The sequence below is a fragment of the Berghia stephanieae genome, chromosome 11, assembly GCF_034508935.2.
Source record: "Berghia stephanieae isolate SIO BIC M18660-M18661 chromosome 11, UCSD_Bste_1.3, whole genome shotgun sequence".
NCBI classification, from domain to species: Eukaryota; Metazoa; Mollusca; class Gastropoda; order Nudibranchia; family Aeolidiidae; genus Berghia; species Berghia stephanieae.
The window spans coordinates 22328289-22354194 of record NC_088370.1 but is presented as its reverse complement, the minus strand read 5'-3'; the positions used below and the strand labels follow the sequence as shown (position 1 = coordinate 22354194).

Below are 25906 nucleotides of genomic sequence, written 5' to 3'. Positions count from 1 at the left end.
TTACAGGTGTAATGTTTTATATTTTGTTGGGTTTTTTTTTTCGTCAGGTGAATAACAGCGTCAAATACTTTTTATTTTTTCATTATTCATTTTTGTTCAATACTTTCTAATTTCTAAGCAGCTAAAAGTCTATGACAACTCAAGATTGCCATAAAAAATGAGACAGATGCTTTCTAATGCAGACACACTAGCCCAAAAGATGACATACAGTTTAAAATCAAAGACATAATCTTTCACAGAAAACACAAAGGCTCATGTTTGACTCCCATAGATAAAGGACAACGCTTGTTCTGACAAATTCGAGTAAGTTTCATGCCCAAACAAGGAAAGAAAATAAAACAGAAAAAGAAAAGGACAATTTATATATTATATATAGAATAGACCAATGCAAAGGCACCGTCTCCAAGATCTTTATTTGAAATGAAAAATGAATCATCATCCAATAAATAATATAAGTAGATGCCTTGTCGTTGCCATAAAATGAAAGCCTCTGATTTTCAGAGGATACAAAATTGAGCTCAGTGACTAATACTATGCGTGGTGAGCAACGAAGGGACATGAGGTAAAAAAAAAAAAAAAAAGTAGAACAAGATAGCTTTACTAAAGTATACATTTGATGACCTCTTGGCATCGAACAGGTCTTCAGATATAATATATTGGGTTGAATAAGATGCCAAAAATTGAACTTAAAGTCAAAATCATCAGCCCATCCCCTTCCCTCAAAAAACAAACATAAAAAAAAAAATCCCCAACAATAAGTTGAAGACATGACATTCATACAAGAATATTAATTTAGATTAAATTTGATAATATAGACTTTAAATTCAATTTTCAGAATTGATTCAGTCCCCACATAAACCCAGATTGAAGCGGTAAGCCTCAATAAATATGGCATTGCAATGTAGTAAGAACAACCTGTGAATAAAAATGTCATGATTCCCTGGAAGCACCATGATAACTATAATGACATTTTGATTTCTTTTTAGTCTCCGAACGTCATGGTGACCGAAATGAACAATGAAAATAAATAACAACACGAGTTCTTTCTCATTCTCAACCCTGTCTACATTCACCAATTTGAAATCATAGTCATAGGTCATAGGGATTATAATAGAATGTTTCAATACAATGATCGTCAAAATACCTCCAGCAAACACATTCTACACAGACTCTATCAGCTTAGTACATTTCATCAAGATATTTTTATACTTAAATTTTAGGCAAATTAAGTCGATATAGAATATTATCTAAAATATTTAAAATAGGTCATAAATATTGTCGTATTATTAGTGGAATATACTGTATGTGCTTACCAAATACACAGTCTTTTTCCTTCTAACAAAAAGGATAGTTCTCAAATCATCTCAATTAAATAGCAACATATATTATATATATTGTATTCAAAAAATAGATATTATATTATAAGAGATTTATGGTGAGTAAGTAGCAGGCAGCGTAAAAGAGGAAAACCTCTGGAATGATTGAAAAAGTCTTGGTAAGAAGTGGCAAAGTCATGTGACCCGTTTTGCCAAAGGCAGGGAGGTGAAATTCTATAGAAAAAAAATTCATGATTAACTCATGAACCACCATCAACAGTTAATCAGCTGTATCCAGTCTGATATAGATATAGATCCATACAGTGCTTTTATTCCTACTGAAATTAATTAGTTGACTGTTTGTTTTTATGTTTTTAAGAGTTTTACAGCGCTTGAAACACATTCATTAAGGTCATATCAGCGCCAGTAAAAAGGAAGAAAATGGGATAGTAAAAAGTTCTAGAATTACAATTAAAGCACCCAAGAAAAGGTAAGACAAAGGGGAATTGGTTCAAATAGGAAACAGATGTAGATTCCAAGAGCACACTATCAAAGTACTTAGTTTGAGATCACTTAAAAGTCTCATCCAGACACAAGCCCAGGCCCCAACTAAGAGAGATACACTCAAATGTTTTAAAATCATATATAACATGCAAACAAAACAATACAGTGCATAATAGGGAGATGATTTACAAGGGAAAAAAATTCATCTCCCAAAACTTATATGAACTACATTTGACTGTTTCCCTCTCAGCTAGGGTATCTAGCCATGGCCAGGACAAAACCAAGTATTCTCATTCCAAGGCAAAGACAGAAAGCATGTTGGAAAACAGATATAGGGTATAGAAGACACAGTAAGTGCCACCCTGCCCACTATGGGAGGCCAGGAAAATTAGTTGACTGCCGTATTCTGAGCAAAAACACGTTTTAAAAAATGTGGCCAGAAAGCGGGTCCTTCAAATATCGATCGATTTAAGTGACCCTCATCTTGGCAAAAACTTTCAAACCTGCGACCTTGCGAGAACTGTAAAATCTAAATAAAACCTTTATTTATAAGGAATAAATTAATAGATAAAAATTGAATTTTAATCGGAGTTTTCATTAAGTATTCTTTGTTTAAAGGAAATGAATATTGTATTTAAACTCTAGTACTGATTGTGATGATAATGATGATGATGATAATAATAATGAAAAATGATAACAAATGTCACAATTCTAATCACATTGACTTTAAATTAAATTTTTATTGTTCGGTTCATATAGCTGAGAAGGATGTTATCTATCATATTAAATATCATATAATTGTTGTCCTAACGCTCTGACACCAGCGTTTATCTAAAACATCTTTTTATTTGAGAGTTATTAACAAAAACATACAATTGGCAATTTCTAGTGTAAGATAACACAAGAACCTGTTCTTGGATCATTTATCATACAGTAATGCCATGGATTAAAAATGGAAGAAAAATCCTTTAAAAATTTATTTAATATGAAATTATATGAATAAATTAGGCTTATAGTATTAACTCCATAAATGTGTGTAAAATGCATGTAGAAAACTGTCATATTTATCATTGGTGTATTCGACGCATACTAAATTTGCAGGTTTTATAACCTACATTGTTATGTGCCCTTTGTTGTAATGGAAATACTCTCAAGCTAACACAAAATATTGTCAAATACAACAATGTTAACTTAAATCAAGCCCATCATTGCATTCAGTAATCAGACCTTCAAATATGAATCCCTAGGATATATCGGATAGAAAAAAATTATGACGACATTAATTCATAGAGATTAAGTAAACTGATTTATGATTTTTTTTTCTTGTAACATTTTGATTCTTGAAAGATCAGAAGAACAGTTATTAAAAATGCACAATCTATAAATATTTTGATGTTGTGTGTTACAGATTTGTCCCTTAAGGATATTTATTTATTAGTATTTATACACTTGACTTCATTTTCAGGAAAATTATTATTTCCCTACTGTCATAAACATTCAAAGGATCTGATATAACAATTTACACTCAGTCACGTATGTAGGTCTTGCTCTATCTCAGAAATTGTAATCACCCCATTCTTGTCTTGAATTTCAAGCAACATCATTCAACTTTATATAACAACTTTCAGCTTTTAAGTCTTAGTTTTATATCGTGTATCATAATCTCAAGTTTAATGTCAAGAATGAATTCTTTTCAAATCATTACCTCTCATTATTTATCTGATGATGTATCTATAGTTTTAACCATTTTCACAATGAGAACAGTAACAGTAACAGCAGTAAAAGCCAAGGTTTTTTTCACATCCCTCTTACTGTTATCTTGAAGAAAATGCTCAAGACGGAAGATATCTGATTTGAGAAAAATGAATCCCGTCAGTAATTCGTTCATTAAAGGGGTAATAGCGACGGAATGTTGCATTATAGTTATTAAACAAAACCTGGTTCATATAGTTTATCTTACTTATAAATCTATTTCATCTGGTCTTTATCGTAAACTCTTTCGTTGTATTTGGAAGATGGCCGTTTACCAAGGAGGTAACCAAGTAAAAGCAAAACAGCTCCCACCAGTTCCAAAACAAAGGAAGTGATGAAGACGCGTAGGCGATAGGCAACAATGTCATGTATGGCACAAGTGGGGAAGATACCGCATTCAGGTCGACGTAATGTACACGTACCGTCCTCTATATGTTTGAATATGTATGGAGCTGCTATGTAACCTGCAAGAAAAGATAAAATAAAACATGATATTATTTCTAAGCTGAAATTCGTTTTTCCTTTAAGATGAACTCAATTTGAACCTTTGAAATGACATTTCAACATCTTTTTACTTGCGGACAGACATCCAAATATTTCTCTGTAATCTGTCCAGATTTTAAATTGTATTTATGTTTTCATTGTTTTTGTTATTGGCTGATGAAGGATTTTAAATATTGTATATATGTTTTTATTGTTTTTGTTAATGGCTGATGAAGGGTTTTGAGCTTGAAATTTCCGCATTTGGTATTTGCTCTTTTTCGAAGCTGTTATATTCATTTTTGATGATTACTTTAAAAACAGCTTTTAGCAGCTTAGAATCACTTTGACTTATATATTTTAATATCCATTATCAATTTAGATGGACAATATTCTGAATCTTCATAAATGTACTATATAATGATATATATGGTGAGAATGATTATGATGTTGACAAATATAACAATGATGATGAATAGGATTATAAAGATAATTATTATAATGGTTTTAAATTGGGAAGATTGTGAGCGATTGTTGTGACCAATTCAGTAAATCTATATGTGTAATACAAGGTCAGTCTAATAGTTGAATTTTAGCCCAGGTCAAAAAAAATAAAGTGAAATTGATAATATCATATTATTGAGTAGAAGGTATGACGGTAATTTTTTTTAAATTATGAAATACAAAAAAAAAAACAAATAAAACAAATTAAGGTTACTTTCTTTTTGTTTTTTGTTATATATTTTTGTTTATTTGATTGTTTTTTGGGGTAAAAAAAAAAATATCCATCTATTGATAGATTACGATGGGTGTTTTAAGCAATGTGCATAATCAGCTGATGTAAAAGTACAATACGGAAGTTCACTCACCAAAGAGAATAATGTAGAACATTTTCAATCCAATGGCAGCTGGAATGTCTTTGTTATCGACACATCTGTGAGTTTAGAAAAGAGTATAACAATGAGACTCGATAAAGATTGGAGATGATAACAATTATAGAATATAACAAATCTTTAGCCACCAAATAGAATTTTAAAAACCATATTGTTGACATCTCTGTTATGATTGTGCCCAACCTGAAATCCAGATTAAATTCTCAATAACAGATCATATTGTTCTCACCAAAACAGCATTAACAGCAATATTAGTTGACCTTCAATGAAACCAAATGTAAGTGCTGTTATTTGTCTCCTGGCCATTCTTAAGGTGGATCAGATATGATTAGATATCTTTACTGAATACTGTAATAAAGCTTGGAATCGGTGCGAATAAAACCAACTTTGAAAAAGAAATTGAAGAAGCCCAGAATGCAAGAAGGTGACTATTACAGACCTGCCTACTATAATAAAATATTCGTATAATTATGAAATTTTGGCTTCGATTTATTAATCCTCTTGAGGGTAAATTGTTGTTTTTTAAAGATAACTGTAGTAACTACAATTTTTAACTCCAAAAATTACGAATTTTTAAATGTTCAAGTAAACAGGACTGCTATTAATTCATTAGTGGTAAAACAGATGCATACACGCAACAGTTGGGGCTTATGATGTTTTTTTTCTTATGGATACACATTTTTATGCTCGTCGGACAAGTATTTCATATGGACATCCGCCATTGTTCCAATAGTTTAGAACCAGTTACTAAGTTACTATGCGTCATTACGAAGAAGTGACGTCACGACTGTTGAAGCCTATTGTTAACTTGTATGTACTACTACCATACCTGTAGAATGAAGTGAGTAGGAGAGTGCCAGAAGACAATAGAGGATAAAAATTTTGTAGCGGCAATGGAGGCTCGAACCTGCGACCTTACTGGTATGACAACTCTGCCTGGCCAGGGAGAGTGTGACTTTACCGTATGAGCTATCCACGATCCCAAAAAAGATTCGTATCTAACCCTAGTCTTAATAGACCCTTCTCTTCCTGACTTCTTGAGGTCACGAGTTCAACACACACAGACGCCGCGAAGTTGGTCAGCATTTAAGCTTAATAGTCAATATTCTCAACACAAACGTGCAATATAGAAACTATTGAGACATTGAGTATGCTCCGGTATTTGGGGTGAATTTTTTAATTCCATACCTGTAGGAAGCCATGAGTAAAGGCACAAATCGAGTACCAACGGCTAAAGCCCCTAATAATAAGGCAATTTGGAAAGCCCAATAAGCCCACATGCAAGGTTGGACGCACATCTCTGGGGTTGCTGTTTTCACAGAGTCTTCAATGCACTTGCAGTCATGGAATTTCTGCGGGAAATCAAGGAATTTTATAGACAAATAGAACCAAGCAAAGAAATGAAAAGAAACACACACATACACACACACACACACACACACACACACACACACACACACACACACACACACATACATACAAGCACACATTAGGGGAAAAAATGAAAATAATAACAAATAAACAAATACTAGCTATATTCAGACTAAAAATGTATAAATGGTGAACCAGCCATTTTTTTCATTTTGTCAAGGGGATTTCCCAAAAACTGAAGTAATGAACAATAAAGAATGTAAAAAAGTAATGAAAAAATCCAAAGTGAATATGACAGCTAAGAAAAGGAACAGAATTCCAAGCTCGGAATGTTTTGGGCTCAAAGCCCTTCTTCAGAAAGGCAATAAAAACATCACTTAAAATCCAGACAGATGGCAAAGGAATATTTGGCATAGCTGTCCGCATTTGGCAAAAACAAAATAAAAAAGCAACTTGAATTTCATTGAAATTTGAGTCTAATTGCTACATTGCTTCCCATTCTGCAGTAAACTGAGAATGCCTTAGTGAGAAGTTATAAGCAGTGGGTTGTTCTGTAGGCAAGGCAAAGCGAGGCAAAAAGCCTGCAAATTAGTGATGGGCACATCAATATTAATTCAGTCACTACCTGATGCATAGATTTTTATCATGTGCCTGATATTGAAAAACTTCTTATCCTGACATGGCGGACTTTTGCAAAAAATAAATCCCAAATTTTCCAAGCTAAAAACAGCAAAATTTGCAAAAAAAATTGCAAAAATTTGTGATTCATTTTCAAAAAAACCCATAATTAGTTCATGAAAGAGAAAGGTATCTGTTTGTTTTAAAAGGTTTCACAGCACTTGCAACAAATGTAAGGTCATATCAGCGCCAGGAAAAAGGAAGAAAAGGATATAGTACTCTTGATTAATTATCTTTCACGTTCTACACGAGCTATCAAACTAAAAGAAAAAAAAACTTTTAAAACAAAATTATGAAAGTTTTTTTTTTTTTTTTTTTAAAGTATTATTGTTGTTTTGTTTTTGTTTTTCTTTGCAAAATCTCGAATATTTGCAAAAATTTGCTAATAATTGCAGATTTTACAGCCGTGTTGGAGCTGAAAGCGATACAAAAAACTGCCATGCCAGCTTATCAAAACTGCCCGTTAGTACCTACTGTGCAAAATGGCACTGTATAGCAAAAACATTTATGGAAACTTTAAACTATGTTCTTCAATTTTCATAAATGATAATTCATAATATTACGTGAAACATGACGTCATTATCCATCATAGAAATTGAATATCATCAAGTTTCTGGTCAAAATTGTTAATATATGTTGTTGTTTTTTCAGAATACAGCAGCGCATTGCTGTTGATTGGTTAATATTTGTTTGAATTTTTGTTTAAGTTCCTAGCATTGCACAGTCAAAAAAAAAACAAATCCATAAAACTTACTCCTTTGTATGGATATCCACAACCTGCATGACAGGCTGAGTAATAAGTATTGCCATCAGAACCACAGACCGGGGCATAACCAAGCTCTGAGCAGATACAGGTTTTGCTGCATAGGTCTGTTGTAGAAATGCTTATGATAAGAAAAAAAAAGGTTTTAAATGATTTTTTGACAACAAATCATATATTCATAAAATCACACGTAAGAAAATGCACAACTGCACACACACACACACACACGCACACAAAAACACACACACACACACAACCGTAGGTTCACTCATTTTATTCAATCACCTTAATCAGTTTTCCAGCATGCCCTGCCATGGTGGAGCTGGATGACCGAGTCTTATCTATCTAAATCTAATGTTCCTACTCACTTCATTTCTTGTTATCAACATAACATAAGTGCCTGCTACACTCACTTTTCTGAATTAAAAATTCACCCCAAATACCGGAGCATACTCAATGTCTCAATCGTTTCTATGTTATAGGTTTGTGTTGACAATATTGGCTATTAAGCTTAAATTATGCTGGCCAACTAACTTTATGGAGTTTGTGTGTGTTGGACCCACGATCTCAAGAAGTCAGGAAGAGAAGGCTCTAATAAAAGACTAGAGTTAAAAGCGATTTTTTTTAGATCGTGGATAGCTCATACGGTGGAGACACGTTCTCCCCGGCCAGGAGGAGTTGTCATTACCAGTAAGGTTGTGGGTTTGAGCCCCCATCGGCGTCGCAAAATTATTATTCTCTATTGTCTTCTGGCACTTTCCTTCTCACTTAATTTCTTGTAAACCTAATGTTGAACCCCCCCCCCCCCCCCTTTTTTTTTTGACTTCTCCGAAAACTGTGCTAGAATCCATTGAGTACAGTATTAAATTTTATCATGGTTATTTTGAGTGATTTGAAACATCCCCAATATTGACATAATCTTGCAAAAACACATATTAAAAAATTTGGCCAGAAAACTCGTCCTTCAAATATTGATCGATTTAAATTAATCTCATCTTGGCCTGAATTCACGGGTTTGAGAGTTTTTGCCAAGATCAGTCATTTAATTCAATCGATATTTGAAGGACAAGTTTTCTGGCCAAATTTTTTAATATGTGTTTTTCCAGAGTACGGCAGAAAAGGGAGTTTAAAATGGTACTCGCCAACTGAGCCAATATCAATCAAACGCCTGAATAGTTTTGATGAAGCTACCATTACCTACCTTGTAACATTTTTTTCTCCTTTGTCTATATTAGGTTGATCACAACCAAATCCAATATTAAGCCCCTGCACAAGAACCAGCACAGCAGACAAAAGCACCACCATTTTAAGGCACGATACAGGGTTCAATTTAAACTTGCTTGATACGAAACCACCAAACACAGTACCGAATAAAAGGAGAATACCATAGATTGCATCTGTCAAAGAAAAGGTAAGAGAGAAAAAAATTTTAAATAATGAATGGTCAAAATGGTGAATACTTTTATTAAATATACGCTTATTTTTCACTTATTTTATGTTTCCACATTCTCTCTCTCTCTCTCTCTCTCTCTCTCTCTCTCTCTCTCTCTCTCTCTCTCTCTCTCTCTCTCTCTCTCTCTATCCCTGACAAACACACACACACACACACACACACACACACTATAACATTTACCCTACACATTATTAAGCGGCTTGCACTGTACTCACAAAGGACGAACCCTGGGTTTCAGAGAGAACTCTCTCTCTCTCTCTCTCTCTCTCTCTCTCTCTTTCTCTCTCCCTGACAAACACACACACACACACACACACACACACACACACACACACTCTAACATTTACCCTACACATTATTAAGCCGCTTGCACTGTACTCACAAAGGACGAACCCTGGGTTTCAGAGAGAACTCTCTCTCTCTCTCTCTCTCTCTCTCTCTCTCTCTCTCTCTCTCTCTCTCTCTCTCTCTCTCTCTCTCTCTCTCTCTCTCTCTCTCTCTCTCTCTCTCTCTCATACACATACACACACACACACACACACACACTATAACATTTACCCTACACATAATTAAGCAGCTTGCACTTTACTCACAAAGAACGAACCCTGGTTCCATGGGTTTCAGAGAGAACTGGTGACTAAAATAGTTGACAATGATAGAGGTAATACCAGCCCAGGCCATGTGAGACAATGTGCTGCCCCCGAGCAATAGCAGGTAGACACGATTGGTCATCAGGCGGAACAAGCTGGGAAATAGTCCTGAAATGGCAGAGGAGGAGGAGGAGGCAAGATATTATGAAGGAGATACAGGGTGGCAATTTAGGAGGCAAAAATTGATTGAACTTTAGCACAAACACATCGACTGACTCCTATCTGAGCAGTTAACTCCAATAAAAAGACATTACATACTAATTTATTACTGTTCATCGAGTGATTAGAAAATATACAGAGGTTTTTTAACATAGTGAATTCCGTAAATAGATGGAAAATAGGCAACCTTTCATGAATTAAGTTTAAAATTTGATAACAATCGTCAAGTTGACCCAAACATAATACCACTTATGGACAATTGGTAACATATTTAAAAACATAAAGTTCATGTTTAAAATTTAAAAGAATAACTAATCAACCGCATCATCTGAAAAGCTTTCCATAAAAATCAGGTTTTTACCTCTCAATTCCTGTAAAACCCAAACAAAACAGGAGTTTTCATCAGCATCTTTCTCTTGAACGTTGTTAGCGTATCTCCTAATGGGCATGATGGATTTAGGGAAGAGGATCATGGGAATGCTACAGAAACTTGTAACCAGGCCAAGGATCAGGAAGCCAATCCACCATGCTGGCAGCCATCTTGGATTTAAGAATGTCATGTAATGAGTGGTGTCTGTTGAAGAAATAATAATTTTTTTTAGTAAATGAATATTCAAATTTATAAAATAGCTTGCAGGTTCTCCACTCGTGTACTACAAATGTGACTATGACTATAGAAGCCTATCCAAAGGGAGTGATCTATATTCATGTCTTCGTCCAACCAAGTCATCGATCCCATGATTTGTTGCTGTCCAACGATTGGATATTTCTTAATAAATGTAAACACGCTGCTTTGTTTATGAAAGTTGTGTAACATACCCATGTTTCAAGCTGAACAAAATGACCAATAATGATGTTAGATATTTCAAAAGCTGTGAACAGTTTTCACTATGTGGGTCATTTTGAGCACATATTCCAATGTGACCAATGACCTCGAGCACATGGAAAGGTAATATAGATCATGCCTATTAAATAAAATCCATACTGTTGCTGTTTCAATATTGAAGATTAATGCAACGTTTGTGTGGGGTGGAATGGTGTTAAGTGATGGCACTGTACCATAATGTCCTACTGTGACAGAAATGTTCTCTAATTGACGAGTAAATGTTTTATATTTTACAGAATTTCTCAAGTTATCGGGGAGATTTATGACACAGTTTCTGGCCGGTAGGTTCCATCTTCGAGTCCCCCTGCTGTAGTCCCCCTACACAAGGCCGATTTCTTGGAAAAGGATCTTTTATCACATTTTTTTCTCTCACAATACCCAGGTGGTAAATAAGTACCTAGCTGATAACGGATGTAATTGTTCAATAAATGTGTAATAACACTATGTGGTCTTGTATTATGACACTCGCTTTCGGATCGGAAGGTCCTGGGTTCGAGCCTCACTCGGTGCATTGTTGAGCCCTTGGAGAAGGCTCTTTACTCACATTCTCTCACAGTACTCAGGTGTAAAAAGAGTACCTGGCTGTTAACAGTGTTGTCTCTGTCCAAAAAAATTGTGATATCGCCTAATAGGCGTAATGTCCCATCCTACATGTTAAATGTTGCTGTTGGCCAGGGACGCCTTGTAACACAAAACAAACAACACATTTTCACCTATATAATTATCTAATATAGATATATATATATTCTATGTCTACTTGAAAAAGGCCAAAGGCTGAAACGTCGTTTGTTTTGTGTTGTTCCCTTATTCATGAGTTACTCCCTTTATCTTTATCTCCAACCACATATTTCCCATTTCTCATAGAATTAATCCCTGAAGAACAAAGAAAAACTGCAGTGCCCTCCGTAATAAAGTCACAACATGATCTTGACAACCTCAAAACTCTGGCCAAGGACTGTGACCAATGGAAACAATTAACAATATGGATGGAGAGAGCAGCTATACTCATGGAAGTTTTAAAAACCCTGTGGCTGAATCACACAATTCTCAGCAAGCGTTATTCAGACTGCGAGGCTTACTGCTACATAGAATACACTCCATGTTAGTTGCCCTTAGTATCGGTAAATTGGACTTTGCATGTTTCAATCTTTTAAAAATATTTGTCTGTTATTTTCCCCCAGTCTTGATTACAAAAGCTGCTCTAAAACTAATACATATATAGATAAATGTGTCAGTCCATGACATAATCAGTCATTTTGGATTTGCATTTTTTGCATTTTCTGAAAGAATATGCTCACAAGAGCATTTTAATCTTTAATTGAAATAAATTGGGTGATTTTTCATGAAGTTATGGTCAGATGTATGGGAAAGGTATCCAGCAACGTTTTTCATACTTTCGTACTTTTTCAACTTGACCAGTTGTAAAACATACTTAGAAGTGAAATTAAGCTTTGATATTTCCCGAAGATGTACAAAAAGGTTTATTTAATCATTTATGACAATAACTCATTTTTGATAAAAAGTGACCCTCTAACTAAACTTGGCAATATCTCAAGTTCAAACCCTTTTCACCATCTGACTGATTATGTCATTCAATGTAACAAGTGTATACAGACTGAATTATTACCTTCCAATGAGATGTAGGTTGTCATAGAGTTGAAACCAAACAACATGGCGATCAGGGGTCCAAAGCTGGCCAGAGCCGTAAACAGACCTGTCAAATATACAGTTTAGTCTTTTTTTAAAAATTAAGCTTTTTTTTTGTGCAATATCCACTAAACGTGCTCAAAGCAATTTACAAAGGGTCCCTGACCAACAGTAACACGTAACATAAAGAGCATGACATCTATTAGGCGATAATACAATTTTTTTCTCCGACAGAGACAACGATGTTAACGGCCAGGTACTCATTTTACACCTGAGTACATTGAGAGAATGTGAGTAAAGAGTCTTTTCCAAGGACTCAACTATTCACTGAGCGAGGCTCGAACAAAAGATCTTCCGATCCGAAAGCAAGTATCATACCACTAGACCACATAGCCGTGCGTATGATTCAAACACATGAGCCAAGTCATTGATTAGTGAGATAGTAGTACCTTAAGGAGGGTGGAGGATGATAAATGGTCTGCATCAATTGCTTGTTACAAATTGGTTAAGGAGATAGGTTTATCAGAAAGTTACTTTCTACCAGTTCTTAATTAGACCCAGCTACCCAGTCACTAGTGAGTGGCAAAAAAGAAAAACTCTGAATCTTTTTAATTTAAACTTAAAGTTTAAGAGTATCCTATTTGGGGGTGCCAATAGCTCAGTTACAAAGCACTCACTTCACATGCAAAGGGACTTGAGTTCGATCCTGGATGAAGTCCAGATTGTTTTCTGTCCACTCAGCAGTGATTGAGTAGCCGGGTCTGTTAAAGCTGGTGGAATGTACTTTGCCTACTAGCGTCATATCCAAAGGGTAGTACGCAATTATTATTCTCTGTTTCACTCTATAGAAACCAGGATAAACTCTGGCTCTATGGGCCAAATGGCTCCGATGGACTACTACTTATCCCATTTGAAGATGAGAAAATGAAACTGCTGAGACCCGTTTGGGTGATATCGGTATTTCTTTCAGTGATTATAATTATATGCTAGCTTTTTTATATAGCACAATATCCACTAAACATGCTCAAAGCGCTTTACAAAGGGTCTCTGGCCAACAACAACATTTAACATGTAGGATGAGACATGTCGCCTGTTAGGTGATAATACAATTTTTTAGGACAGAGGCAATGCTGTTAACGGCCAAGTACTCATTTTACACCTGAGTACGGTGAGAGAATTTGAGTAAAGAGCCTTCTCCAAGGAATCAACTATGCGCCAACCGAGGCTAGAACCCAGGACCTTCCGATCCGAAAGCAAGTGTCATACTACTAGACCATATAGCCGAACAATGAGATCCCAGCCACAGGGTTACAGTCAGTGACTGGGTGGGGATCCTGACCTCCCATAGCGGGCAGGGAGGTACATACTGCATCTTCTATCCCCTTATATCTGTTTTCCAACATGCTTTCTGTCTTTGTCTTGGAATGAGATTACTTAGTTTTGTCCTGGCCCTGGCCGGAGTCCTAGCTGGGAGGGAAACAGTCAAATGCATAGTTATTGTTATGGGAGATGATATTTTTTTCCTTGTAAATCATCTCTCTGTTACATATTATTATATTTGTTATTTTTAATGTATGATGTATAATATTTGAGTGTGTACCTCTTTGTTGGATTTTGTGCTTGTGTCAGGATGAGAGTTACAGGTGATCTCAAACTAAGTACATTGGTGGTATGCTCTTGGAATCTACATCTGATCCCTATTTGTTCTCAGTTCCCCTATGTCTTACTTTTTCTTGGGTGCTTTAATTGTAATTCTAGAACTTTTTACTTTCCCATTTTCTTCCTTTTTACTGGCGCTGATATAATCTAAATGTGTTGCAAACGCTGTAAAACCCATAAAAACAAAAACAAACAAAAAACAGTCAGTGAAAACCCATTAGATGTTTATGCAATGGCAGACACTGAATTTCTATTTGATTACACATCAATGACAGGGGGGGTGGGAGGGACAAGGTGGCCACGTGGTTAAGGCATTGCACTGTTGTAATGTTCAGTAATTCGAGCTATATATAATATATATATAATATATATATATATATAAAATAACATTCAAGAATCATTGTGTTTAGGATTGGTAGCCATGATTTTTTAAATTCCCACATTCTTTTCTCACAAGGGAAGTCACTCAGGATATATATTCCAACATATTTGCTTTATTATAGGTTAACTCCCTTTAATTACAGGTCCCGGGTTCGAGCCCTGTTTCGGGCACTTTCATGTTTTTTACCTTGAGCAAGATTATTAACCCCCAATTGCTCACTTGGACAACATGTGTGATTCCTGTAAACATCATGTAAACATCACACATCTTGTTAGATGAATTATCTATAGTCCTTCGTGGAATGCCTAGGCGATGATATCTTATGATGTCATGGCAGAAGGGCATAATTTTAATGCATCAATGAAATATGTACAGTTTTTTGATTACCTAAATGTTGAGCTGTGTCTGTGTCTCCGGTGTTGTCATCGATAAATGTAACAACCAGAGCCATTCTTGGAGCTATGGCAATTCCCTGAAAAATTAAAAAATAATTGTGTGTTACTTGAACATGGCCAATTAAAAGCATGGGCAATTAAAAATAAAGACTTAGATTTTATTTTTAAAAACCCACTGGTACATTTTGAAAAAAAAAGTTAGCTGAAAGCCGCTAGTTCTTATTTATATTATCATCATCCTCTCGTCATCATCACCATCATCTTCATCTTCATCATCATCACCATCATCAAAATCATGATCATCATTTATAATCATCATAGTTTGAAATACAATCTTCTTATGAACATTTTTGCCACCGTTATTTTTTTTGTTATTGTTAATACTATTATCATTATATTATTATTATTATTATTATTATTATTATTATTATTATTATTATTATTATTATTATTATTATTATTATTATTATTATTATTATTATTATATTAGTTGTTGTTTATTGTTATTGTTATTTATTATTATTATTATTATATATTATTATTATTATTATTATTATTATATTATCATTATCATTATTATTATATTATTATTATTATTATTATTATTATTATTATTATTATTATTATAATATCATAATTATTATCATCATCATCATCATCATCATCATTATCATTATTACAATTACACGACTCACATGGAAGACCATTGCGACAACAAAGAGAGCTAAGACAACGCTGGAGTGGTCTTCCTCATGGAATGGATGGGTGTTGAACGGACAGGCATCCTTGAAGATCTGGACATGAACCTCTGGGGGGATGGGAGGCATCTTCTTCATACTCTGGGAAAGCAGCCCTGTGTACATCAAATCTGTCTTTGTGATGTTGCGCTGGAAAATAAAATAGAATTATAAAGCCAATTTGATAATGTACTAAATTAATTGTGCTGCTCGAAGCTCGATGAAATGAATAACAATGTGACATTGAATGTAAGGTTCGATTTAACATACGGAATCAGATAAAATGGACGTTTCGGGTTTCCTCTTTATCAACAAAACAGGATGAATGAAACACCACAGACGAATGAGAAATAGTGGTTGGTACCTGCGTTGTCTTTGTCAGATAAATTACAAAAGGGCCCCATTGTCAGATAAATTACAAAAGGGCCTCATTATCAGATAAATTACAAAAGGGCCTCATTGTCATATAAATTACAAAAGCCTCTTTGTCAGATAAATTACAAAAGGGCTTCATTGTCAGATAAATTACAAAAGGGCCTCTTTGTCAGATAAATTACAAAAGGGCCTTTCATTGTCAGATACATTACAAAAGGGCCTCTTGTCAGATAAATTACAAAAGGGCCTCTTGTCAGATAATACACAAGGGCCTCATTGTCAGATAAATTACAAAAGGGCCCCATTGTCAGATAAATTACAAAAGGGCCTCATTGTCAGATAAATTACAAAAGGGCCTCATTGTCAGATAAATTACAAAAGGGCCTCATTGTCAGATAAATTACAAAAGGGCCTCATTGTCAGATAAATTACAAAAAGGTCTTTAAAAAAAAAAGAGAAAAAAAAATAAACTAAAATATGAGGTCAGGAGAATTCTAAATTAAGCTTTTTTTATTGTTGTTGTTGTTGTTGTTGTTGTTGTTGTTGTTGTTGTTGTTGTTGTTGTTGTTGTTGTTGGTTGAATGTGACAAGAGGTGCTTACATAAATTGGTGGCAAAATAAAAACAAACCAGAGTCTGATATCAACCTACTTTTACATTTAGTTAGTCTATTCATTGAAATGTATCGACATATCTGGGTGGGAAATAAATTGAAATCACGAAGAAGAGTGGCGTCAGAAGCATTCTGTTTAAATCAAATACGCCTCAACAGTCGTAACGTCACTTCCCTTGTAATGATGCATGGTAACTTAGTAACTGGCTTTAACTATCGGAAAAATGGCGGATGCCCTTATGAAATATTTCTCCGACGAGCATAAAAGTGTATCCGATGGAAAAAAATACATTATAAATCTGATCATGTTTTGACTTTTTACACATTCTGATCAGAAGACATATATGAAAAGTTCTAGCCAGCTTGAAGAATAAAAAGTACAGATTTTCTTTGTTTAGAACCACGATGGCCGCGTTGCTGGGCGACGTGACATCAGACTATTGAATCCAATTATGACAAAACTATGACTTACATTTCTCTCAAAGGCAAGCTTGTCGTCCAGGTCATCAGCAGCTCTTCTACGGCGACTGTTTGGAAGTTCATATGGGAAGAAATAGTCGTCACTGTTAGGACCCAGCATGGCTTTGAGATTTGGTAACATGTCCCTAACATTGGGGGGAAGCTGTTGTACGTAAGCAGCCTGAAATAATAAATAAAATAAAATGAAACATAAATTCCTTTGATTCATACCCATGGGGAATTTTGTCAGGAGAGCATTATATTTCCAGGGAGGCATGAAACAACTAAATGGGTAGTTAATGTAGTCTATAGTAGTGGAACATAGGACCAATGTAAGTGTTCTGGACGAAGTAAAAGAACTGGTAGGAAGGCAAGAATCACTACTTGCAATGGTAAAGAGAAGGAAATTGTCTTGGTTTGGTCACCTCGTAAGACATGAAAGCTTATGCAAGACAATATTGCAGGGCACAGTAGAAGGCTGCCGAAAAAGAGGAAGACCGAGATAAAGGTGACAGGATAACATTAAAGATTGGACAGGGCTGACGTGGAACAATCTAATGAGGAAAGGCCAAGACCATGATGAGTGGCGTCGAATCGTGAAGTCTGCAAACCGAGAGTCCCCCCGACGACCAACCGGTCATGGGATAGAGTGAGTGAGAGTGAGAATGAGATAGTAGTGTAGAACACCAAAGTAGCAATGGAATTGTCCTTTTAAGACCTGCCACATTGCCTCCAAGACGGTGTGTTTGTGAATTTAATTAAAAAGAGGTACCATAAAATGCTTACGTTTCCTATCTAATTACGGCATGCTGTGTCATGTAAAATAATAATAACATATCAATAATACCTGTCTGCCGAACCAATAGTACTGTATTTATGTTTAGTAATATGTTTATGTTTTCATTGAATTTTTGTTGTTGAAGAAGGGTATTGAGCTCATAACGTTCTGTGTTAGTGTTAGGTATTTTTTTTTTTAAGCTGTTATATATTCATTTTTGTTGATTACTTTTTACAGTCCACAGCCTCTAGCAGCTTAGTATCGCTTTGACTATTGTTAAAAGACAAAAGTCTGTTTGTTTTGTTTTTGTTTTTAAGGGTTTTACGGCGCTTGCAACACATTTAGGTTATATCAGCGCCAGTAAAAAGGAAGAAAATGGGATAGTAAAAAGTTCTAGAATTATAATTTAAGCATCCAAGAATAAGCAGACAAAGGGGCATTGGTTCAAATAGGGAACAGATGTAGATTCCAAGAGCACACTATCAGTGTACTTAGTTTGAGATCACCTCAAAGTCCTATCCAGACACAAGCACAGGACCCCACTAAGAGAAATACACTCAAATGTTTAGAAATCATGAACAAAACATAATACAGCGAATAACAGAGGGAAAAAATATCATCTCCCAAAACTAACTATACATCTGACTGTTTCCCTCCCAGCCAGGGTATCCGGTCAGGGTCAGGACAAAACTAAGTAATCTCATTCCAAGACAAAGACAGAAAGCATGTGGGAAAACAGACATAGGGGGATAGAAGACACAGTATGTACCTCCCTGCCCACTATGGGAGGTCAGGAACCCCACCCAGACAAAAGTCTGTTACAAGAGGAGAAGAGAAAAAGCAGAAGAAGGATAAACACACCTGTTCTGGTAGACTCATGGTTCTGACTTTATCTAGGTCAATGCCCATAGACAGTGCCATTGGCTTGAGGTTGGGGTAGATTGGATTCTGGGCAAGCTTCTCAAAATCCAGCATCATAACTGTCACCCCACTGCCTTGTGGCACAGTGGTGGTGGGCATGGGGGTGGTAGTGGTGGTGGTGGTGGTTGTCGTTGTGGTTGTCTTCACAGCTCCTGCTGTGACGACTGGTTGGTTGTTGCCTCCTGTGGCCAAATAAATACATTAGATGTGTGGGGAAGATCGAGGGAGTTCACGTGATTGAGTTAAAGTTGGTGGTGATATGAATGATGACGATGGTGATGATGATGGTAATGGTGATGATGACGACGACGACGACGATGATGATGATGATGATGATGATCGTGGTAATGGTGATGACAACGAGCACATAAACCAAATTTGGCAATGAGGTGGAGATGGGCCAAGTGTGTGAGAAAGAGAGCGGGGAGAGGGGGAGGGTGGTTTGGGCAGTAAGATATAATGGGGTTTTACTATGTCTTGGGCAGTAGGATAAAATGGAGTTTTACTATACCTTTGGGCAGTACGATATAATGGGGTTTTACTATACCTTTAGGCAGTAGGATATGATGGGGTTTTACTATACCTATGGGCAGTAGGATATAATGGGGTTTTACTATACCTTTGGACAGTAGGATATAATGGGGTTTTACTATATCTTTGGGCAGTAGGATATAATGGGGTTTTACTCTACCTTTGAGCAGTAGGATATAATGGGGTTTTACTATACCTTTGGACAGTAGGATATAATGGGGTTTTACTATATCTTTGGGCAGTAGGATATAATGGGGTTTTACTATGTCTTGGGCAGTAGGATATAATGGGGTTTTACTATACCTTTGGGCAGTAGGATATAATGGGGTTTTACTATACCTTTGGGCAGTACGATATAATGGGGTTTTACTATACCTTTGGGTAGTAGGATATAATGGGGTTTTACTATACCTTTGGGCAGTCGGATATAATGGGGTTTTACTATACCTTTGGGCAGTAGGATATAATGAGGTTTTACTATACCTTTGGGTAGTAGGATATAATGGCGTTTTACTATACCTTTGGGCAGTAGGATATAATGGGGTTTTACTATACCTTTGGACAGTAGGATATAATGGGGTTTTACTATACCTTTGGGCAGTAGGATATAATGGGGTTTTACTATGCCTTTGGGCAGTAGGATATAATGGAGTTTTACTATACCTTTGGGTAGTAGGATATAATGGGGTTTTACTATACCTTTGGGTAGTAGGATATAATGGGGTTTTACTATACCTGAGTCAGGTTTGACTGGAATCGGGGTAGGTGTGGTGTCAGGAAATCTTTGCGGTGTGGGTTTTGGCTTGGGTTTGGAAGGAGTTGGTTGCTGTTTGGCCCTAGCCGCAGCCTCAGCATGAAATTTAGCCGCATTTTCCGCCATTCGTTTCATCATCAAGTCTGTCATAATTTTCTGCATCTTGTCAACAAGGTCCTTAGGCATCCGGGCGTACACACAGGAGGGCATATCAAACATCAGCTTCTCTACACTGTAATCAAGAAAATTGATTGCGTTGCTTCTTTAAGTTACCAGAAGGTAAAAAAACAAATGATGAGCAGCGCTTTACAATTAACTAATACGCACACACACACGCACACACACACACATGCACACACACGCACACACACAACACACAACGATTCAAAAGCTAATAATATAATATGATCGCGCTGGTTATAATCTTTTTTGAACATCTGTATTAAATTCTACGGAATTAGAATTTTACAAAACCGTTCAAAAAGGCATGCTCGTAATAGCGCTAAAAATGTGTGCTTCTATGTGGTCTAGTGGTATGATTTGCCTTCATAGTTGAAGGCCCACTCTGAGCACTATATTGTTGAGTCCTTGGAAAATACTATTTACTCACATTTTCTCATCTTACTCAGGTGAAACATGAGTACCTGACTGTTAACAGCGTTGTCTCTGATGGAAAAAAACATTGTAATATTATCGCCTAACAGGCATCATGTCTCATCCTATATGTACGTCTTGCTGTTGGCCTTGGATCTTTGTTAAGTGCTTTGAGTATGTTGAATGGATATTGCGCAATATAAATGCTCTTGTTAAAAAAATGAATAAGGAAGCAATAGAATATTCCCTTAAAAGGGCGGATTTTAGAAGCTATGAAGCAACGTATTGTAGAAAAATGCCTGAAGACTGTGATCGAGAAAATACTAATGAAATAGTTTTTTAAAATGGAGAGGCTTCATATGGGAACAATACAGACAATGGACGTTTCGGGCACAAACCCTGCTGAAGAAGGGTTTGTACTCGAAACGTCCACTGTCTGTATTGTTCCATACGAAGCCTCTCAATTTATTTACTCTTGCCTTAGAAGCAACGTATTGAAAAACTTACGTGAATTTCTCTGTTTCATTTTCACGGGGTGGGTCAGCCAAATCTTTGTGTGAATGGATGTGAGGAATGATACACAACAGGGAACAAATGCCAGCAACCAAAGATGTGATGGCCAGGACTCGGGGTATGTTGACCCTGGTGGGTGGGAGTGGTCAACATTCGATTATTAAGACATTGAATGATGATGATGATGATGATGGGGATGATGATGATGACGATGATGATGATGATGATGATGATGATGATGATGATGATGATGATGATGATGATGATGATGATGATGATGATGATGATGATGATGATATATTATTATGATGATGATGATGGTGGTGGTGGTGATGATGATGATGATGATGATGAATGATGATGATGATGATGATGATGATGATGATGATGATGATGATGATGATGATGGTGATGGTGATGATGATGTGATGGTGATGATGTGATTGTGATGCTGATGATGATGATGATGATGATGATGTTGATGATGACGAGATGATGACGACGACGATGATGATAATGATGAAGATGATGATGATGATGGTGATGATAAAGATGATTAATAATAATAATAATAATAACAATTGGTTTATATTTTTAAGACAAATGAAATATACCATACCTCCTTGCTATGACACTGAGGAATAAGACTGTGAATAGGGAGGCAATGGGAGACGGTAAGGTAAGCATGTCCGTTGCATTATCACCGAGGTCAAACTGACGCTTCAGGTAGGGTACCTGTGATATCAGGTAGACGTGAATGTACTCGGCAAACAGTGACGTCACACCAGATAGGAGCGCAAAAATCCATACTTTTTTGAAACGCTGTGAAAGAAGGGTTTTAAAAATGTAATCAACAACAATATTAAAATCTGTAAATAAATGTGACATTATTTACCAGGACTGCCAACGACAAAAACAATCTAAACATTAATGGGGGGGGGGGGGGTCCATAAAGTCTGTTTTTACCCACATTGTACTCATTTGCACGTCAGAAGTCTGTTTTTACCCATGTGTACTTATTTACACATCTGAAGTCTGTTTTTACACACGTGTACTTATTTGCACATCTGAAGTCTGTTTTTACCCTTGTGTACTTATTTGCACATCTGAAGTCTGTTTTTACCCATGTGTACTTATTATTTGCATGTCAGATGAATCGGTTGTTATAATGAAAATACTCTCAAACCAACGGAAAATATTGTCAATGTTAAATTAAGCCCATAAATGTGTTCGGTTATCAAAACTTCTAATATATGCACTTTGGTTTTAACCCCCCAAAAAATGTATCTCTATACCTTATGCATTGTCACTTTATCATGTTTTATAATCATTGGAGTGCAAGTACAGTTTAATCATACCAAAAACCACAACAATAAAAAAAAACCAACAACAAAAAACAACAATAAATTCTCCAGTTTCACTCTCACGATTTAGGGAGCAGGCACTGTTGTACGATAAAGATCTGAAAGTGTGTATGAAACAGTGCTAGACAGAGCAAGAAAGAAAAACACAAGACCCCCCTCCCTAACAAAATACGTCAAAAAGCTAAAGTTCAAGGCAGACACATGTACCCTTGTGAAGAATATAAGCATTATATCGTCTTAACTATATGGTACCTCTGGCCGGTAATCAGAGGTCTAAGGTTCGAGGTCGTTTGACCTTTTTGGGTGTTTTTCCCTGCTTTGTTTGGCGCCGTTTTATATTTATACACACTTTTTCAGACCAGTTTCACTCTAACATTTTGGATTTTTTAAAAACGGAATCTGGGAGAATCTGTGTCTGAATATGATCAATCCTGGCTTTGAAAGAATCTGACTCCTCGGCCAACCTTGGCTTTTAAAGAATGTCTCCTCAACCAAACATTGCTTTTATAGAATATGCCTCCTCGGCCAAACTCGGCTTTTAAAGAATATGTCTCCTCGGCCAAACATGGCTTTTACAGAATATGCCTCCTCGGCCAAACTCGGCTTTTAAAGAATATGTCTCCTCGGCCAAACATGGCTTTTATAGAATATGCCTTCTAGGCCAAACTCGGCTTTTAAAGAATATGTCTCCTCGGTCAAACTTGGCTTTTAAAGAATAATATGTCTCCTTGGCCAACCTTGGCTTTTAAAGAATCTGATTTCTTGGTCAACCTTGACTTTCAAATAATCTGACTCCTTGACCAACCTTGGCTTTCAAAGAATCTGACTCCTTGGCCAACCTTGGCTTTCAAAGAATCTGACTCCTTGGCGAACCTTGGCTTTCAAAGAATCTGACTCCTTGGCCAACCTTGGCTTTCAAAGAATCTGACTCCTTGGCCAACCTTGGCTTTCAAAGAATCTGACTCCTTGGCCAACCTTGGCTTTCAAAGAATCTGACTCCTTGGCGAACCTTGGCTTTCAAAGAATCTGACTCCTTGGCCAACCTTGGCTTTCAAAGAATCTGACTCCTTGGCGAACATTGGCTTTCAAAGAATCTGACTCCTTGGCCAACCTTGTCTTTCAAAGAATCTGACTCCTTGGCCAACCTTGGCTTTCAAAGAATCTGACTCCTTGGCCAACCTTGGCTTTCAAAGAATCTGACTCCTTGGCTTTTAAAGAAGTAAATGGGATTTCTCAGTTCCGTCTCAAATTGCTGTAATGTCGGAATAAACCAGGTGATGTAATTTGAATTTTTAACCACAATAAAAAAGGCAGAGTTAGTTAATTTCTCTTGTCTACGGTGTAGAAAAATACAACTCCGTACATTGGCCACAGGCATGAGTTTGGATTTGTTTTCTTTTTAATTAAACTATATTCACTTTCCAGAGTCCCGTTCAACCCGACATGATACCATTTGGAGACGATGGGGCACATTTAAAGAATAAACGAGCATCCATTTTGGTTTTTTTTTTTTGGTTTTTTTTTTTTTTGTTTGGTGTGTGTGTGTGTGGGGGGGGGGCGTTTTTTTTTTTTTTTGTTTTTTGTTTGTTTTGCTTGTTTTAAAAAAATTAACCGCAATATTTGAGGGAAATAAAGGGTATTACGAACAGGCATTCATCTATTTTACTTATGATACTAACATATTGTTGAAATTAACATAGATCGAGACGAATCTTTTGAGCCTTCAACAACAAAATCGGTTAGGTATAAAGTGTGCAGGTGCGCGCAAATGATTTGTTTTTTAAATCACAAGCCAACTTATCGAATAACCCTTTTGATGAACATCAAATACATTAGTTGGATTCAATTTCAACATGCTAGATGTTGTTGAGTCCACGGATGTGATCAAGAGTAATGCTTTCTTTCTTCATTCTTCATCCTAATCAATAATATACAACTACACAACAACAATCATTTTGGCTATTTTGCAGTTCCAACGCGAAAAGCACCTCACGTCAACGTAGCAGCGACATCTATACCTCGTTATATTATTAGACTCTGCATTCTAGAGATACAATCCCTTTAGAGTTGTGTACATCTTCATGCTTCTTCTTCTTCTTCAAGTACCAAGTCTGTGCCAGACATCGGTGATCATGGTTCGCCATTCATCTCTCTGATCAGATAACCTCAGAAAACTAATATTGCTCTTCTCTTTCTTAGTCATCCAGCTATTCAAACTATTCAAATATGGTTTTCTTGGTCTACCTTTACTCTTTTTGCATTCTATCTTTCCTGTGAGAGCAAGATGTTCAATACATTTATGTCGATTTAGGTGCCCTAAAAATTGCATTTGTCTTTTTCTTATTGTACGAATTAGTAACCTATTAGGTTCAGCTTGCTCTAATACTTCTTCATTAGTTTTCTTCGCTGTCAATGAGATTCTTGACATCTTTCTAGGAAACCATATTTCTGCTGCCTCCAGTTTTCATGATTAAAACAAATTAATACAAATGTATGAATTTTAATATTATTTTACGATTGTCATTTTGAAATTAACATAGATCGAGAATGAGCCATAAGTGGCCAAATGATGGCAAATCGATGGCCAAATGATGGCAAATCGATGGCCAAAAGTAAAGGACTAATGATTATACCCCATTTTATTATTGAGCTTTTATATAGCGCAATATCCACCAACGTGCTCAAAGCGCTTTACAAGGGGTCCCTGGCCGACCGCGACTTAGGACGAGACATGACGCCTGTTAGGCAATATTATACTTTTTTGGGACATAGAAAACGCTGTTAACGGCCAGGTACTCATTTTACACATGAGTACGGTGAGAGAATGTGAGTAAAGAGCCTTCTCCAAGGACTCAACTATGCGCCGAGCGAGGCTCGAACCCAGGACCTTCCGATCCGAAAGCGAGTGTCATACCACAAGACCACATAGCCCATCAAATATTCTATGTAAAAAATCCCATCTGAATCAACTGAAAATGGAGTTAGACCTAGACGTCTATCCTTAATTTAAGAAAGATTTAGAACTTATTCGTTTATCAATCTGTGAAAAATAGATTTATAATTGTAGGTTTATGTAATTAATTCTGTGCTCGATGTTAACATTTTAACATTGACGGCTGTCCATACAATTTTGATCCCTAACCGTATTTTTTTAAAAGAAGAGATTAATAAATCAATCAATTAATTTATTTATTTTGTCTAACCATCGTCGAATTCAACAGCTGATCTTCTTCTCCTTCTTCTTCAACAACATCATCATCATCATCATCATCATCATCAT

The 25906-nt window shown here is 36.1% G+C and overlaps 1 protein-coding gene across 4 annotated transcripts in view; it reads right to left on the bottom strand.

The window, feature by feature from the left end:
- Positions 1-373: 373 nt before the first annotated feature.
- LOC144956309 (solute carrier organic anion transporter family member 4A1-like) overlaps positions 374-25906 on the bottom strand; it is a 71069-nt gene continuing 45536 nt past the window's right edge. For all 4 annotated transcript variants that reach the window (XM_078886804.1, XM_078886802.1, XM_078886803.1 and 1 more), the window contains 15 exons: positions 21882-22084; positions 21257-21391; positions 20137-20387; positions 18811-19052; positions 17185-17352; positions 15684-15875; positions 14981-15065; positions 12533-12619; positions 10381-10593; positions 9804-9968; positions 8959-9154; positions 7749-7878; positions 6134-6297; positions 4922-4986; positions 374-4036 (listed from right to left, as the gene is read on the bottom strand). In XM_078886804.1, the coding sequence (XP_078742930.1) occupies positions 3789-4036; positions 4922-4986; positions 6134-6297; positions 7749-7878; positions 8959-9154; positions 9804-9968; positions 10381-10593; positions 12533-12619; positions 14981-15065; positions 15684-15875; positions 17185-17352; positions 18811-19052; positions 20137-20387; positions 21257-21391; positions 21882-22084 (2544 nt within the window). In that variant the 3' untranslated portion in view covers positions 374-3788. The remainder of the gene's footprint in view (positions 4037-4921; positions 4987-6133; positions 6298-7748; positions 7879-8958; positions 9155-9803; positions 9969-10380; positions 10594-12532; positions 12620-14980; positions 15066-15683; positions 15876-17184; positions 17353-18810; positions 19053-20136; positions 20388-21256; positions 21392-21881; positions 22085-25906) is intronic.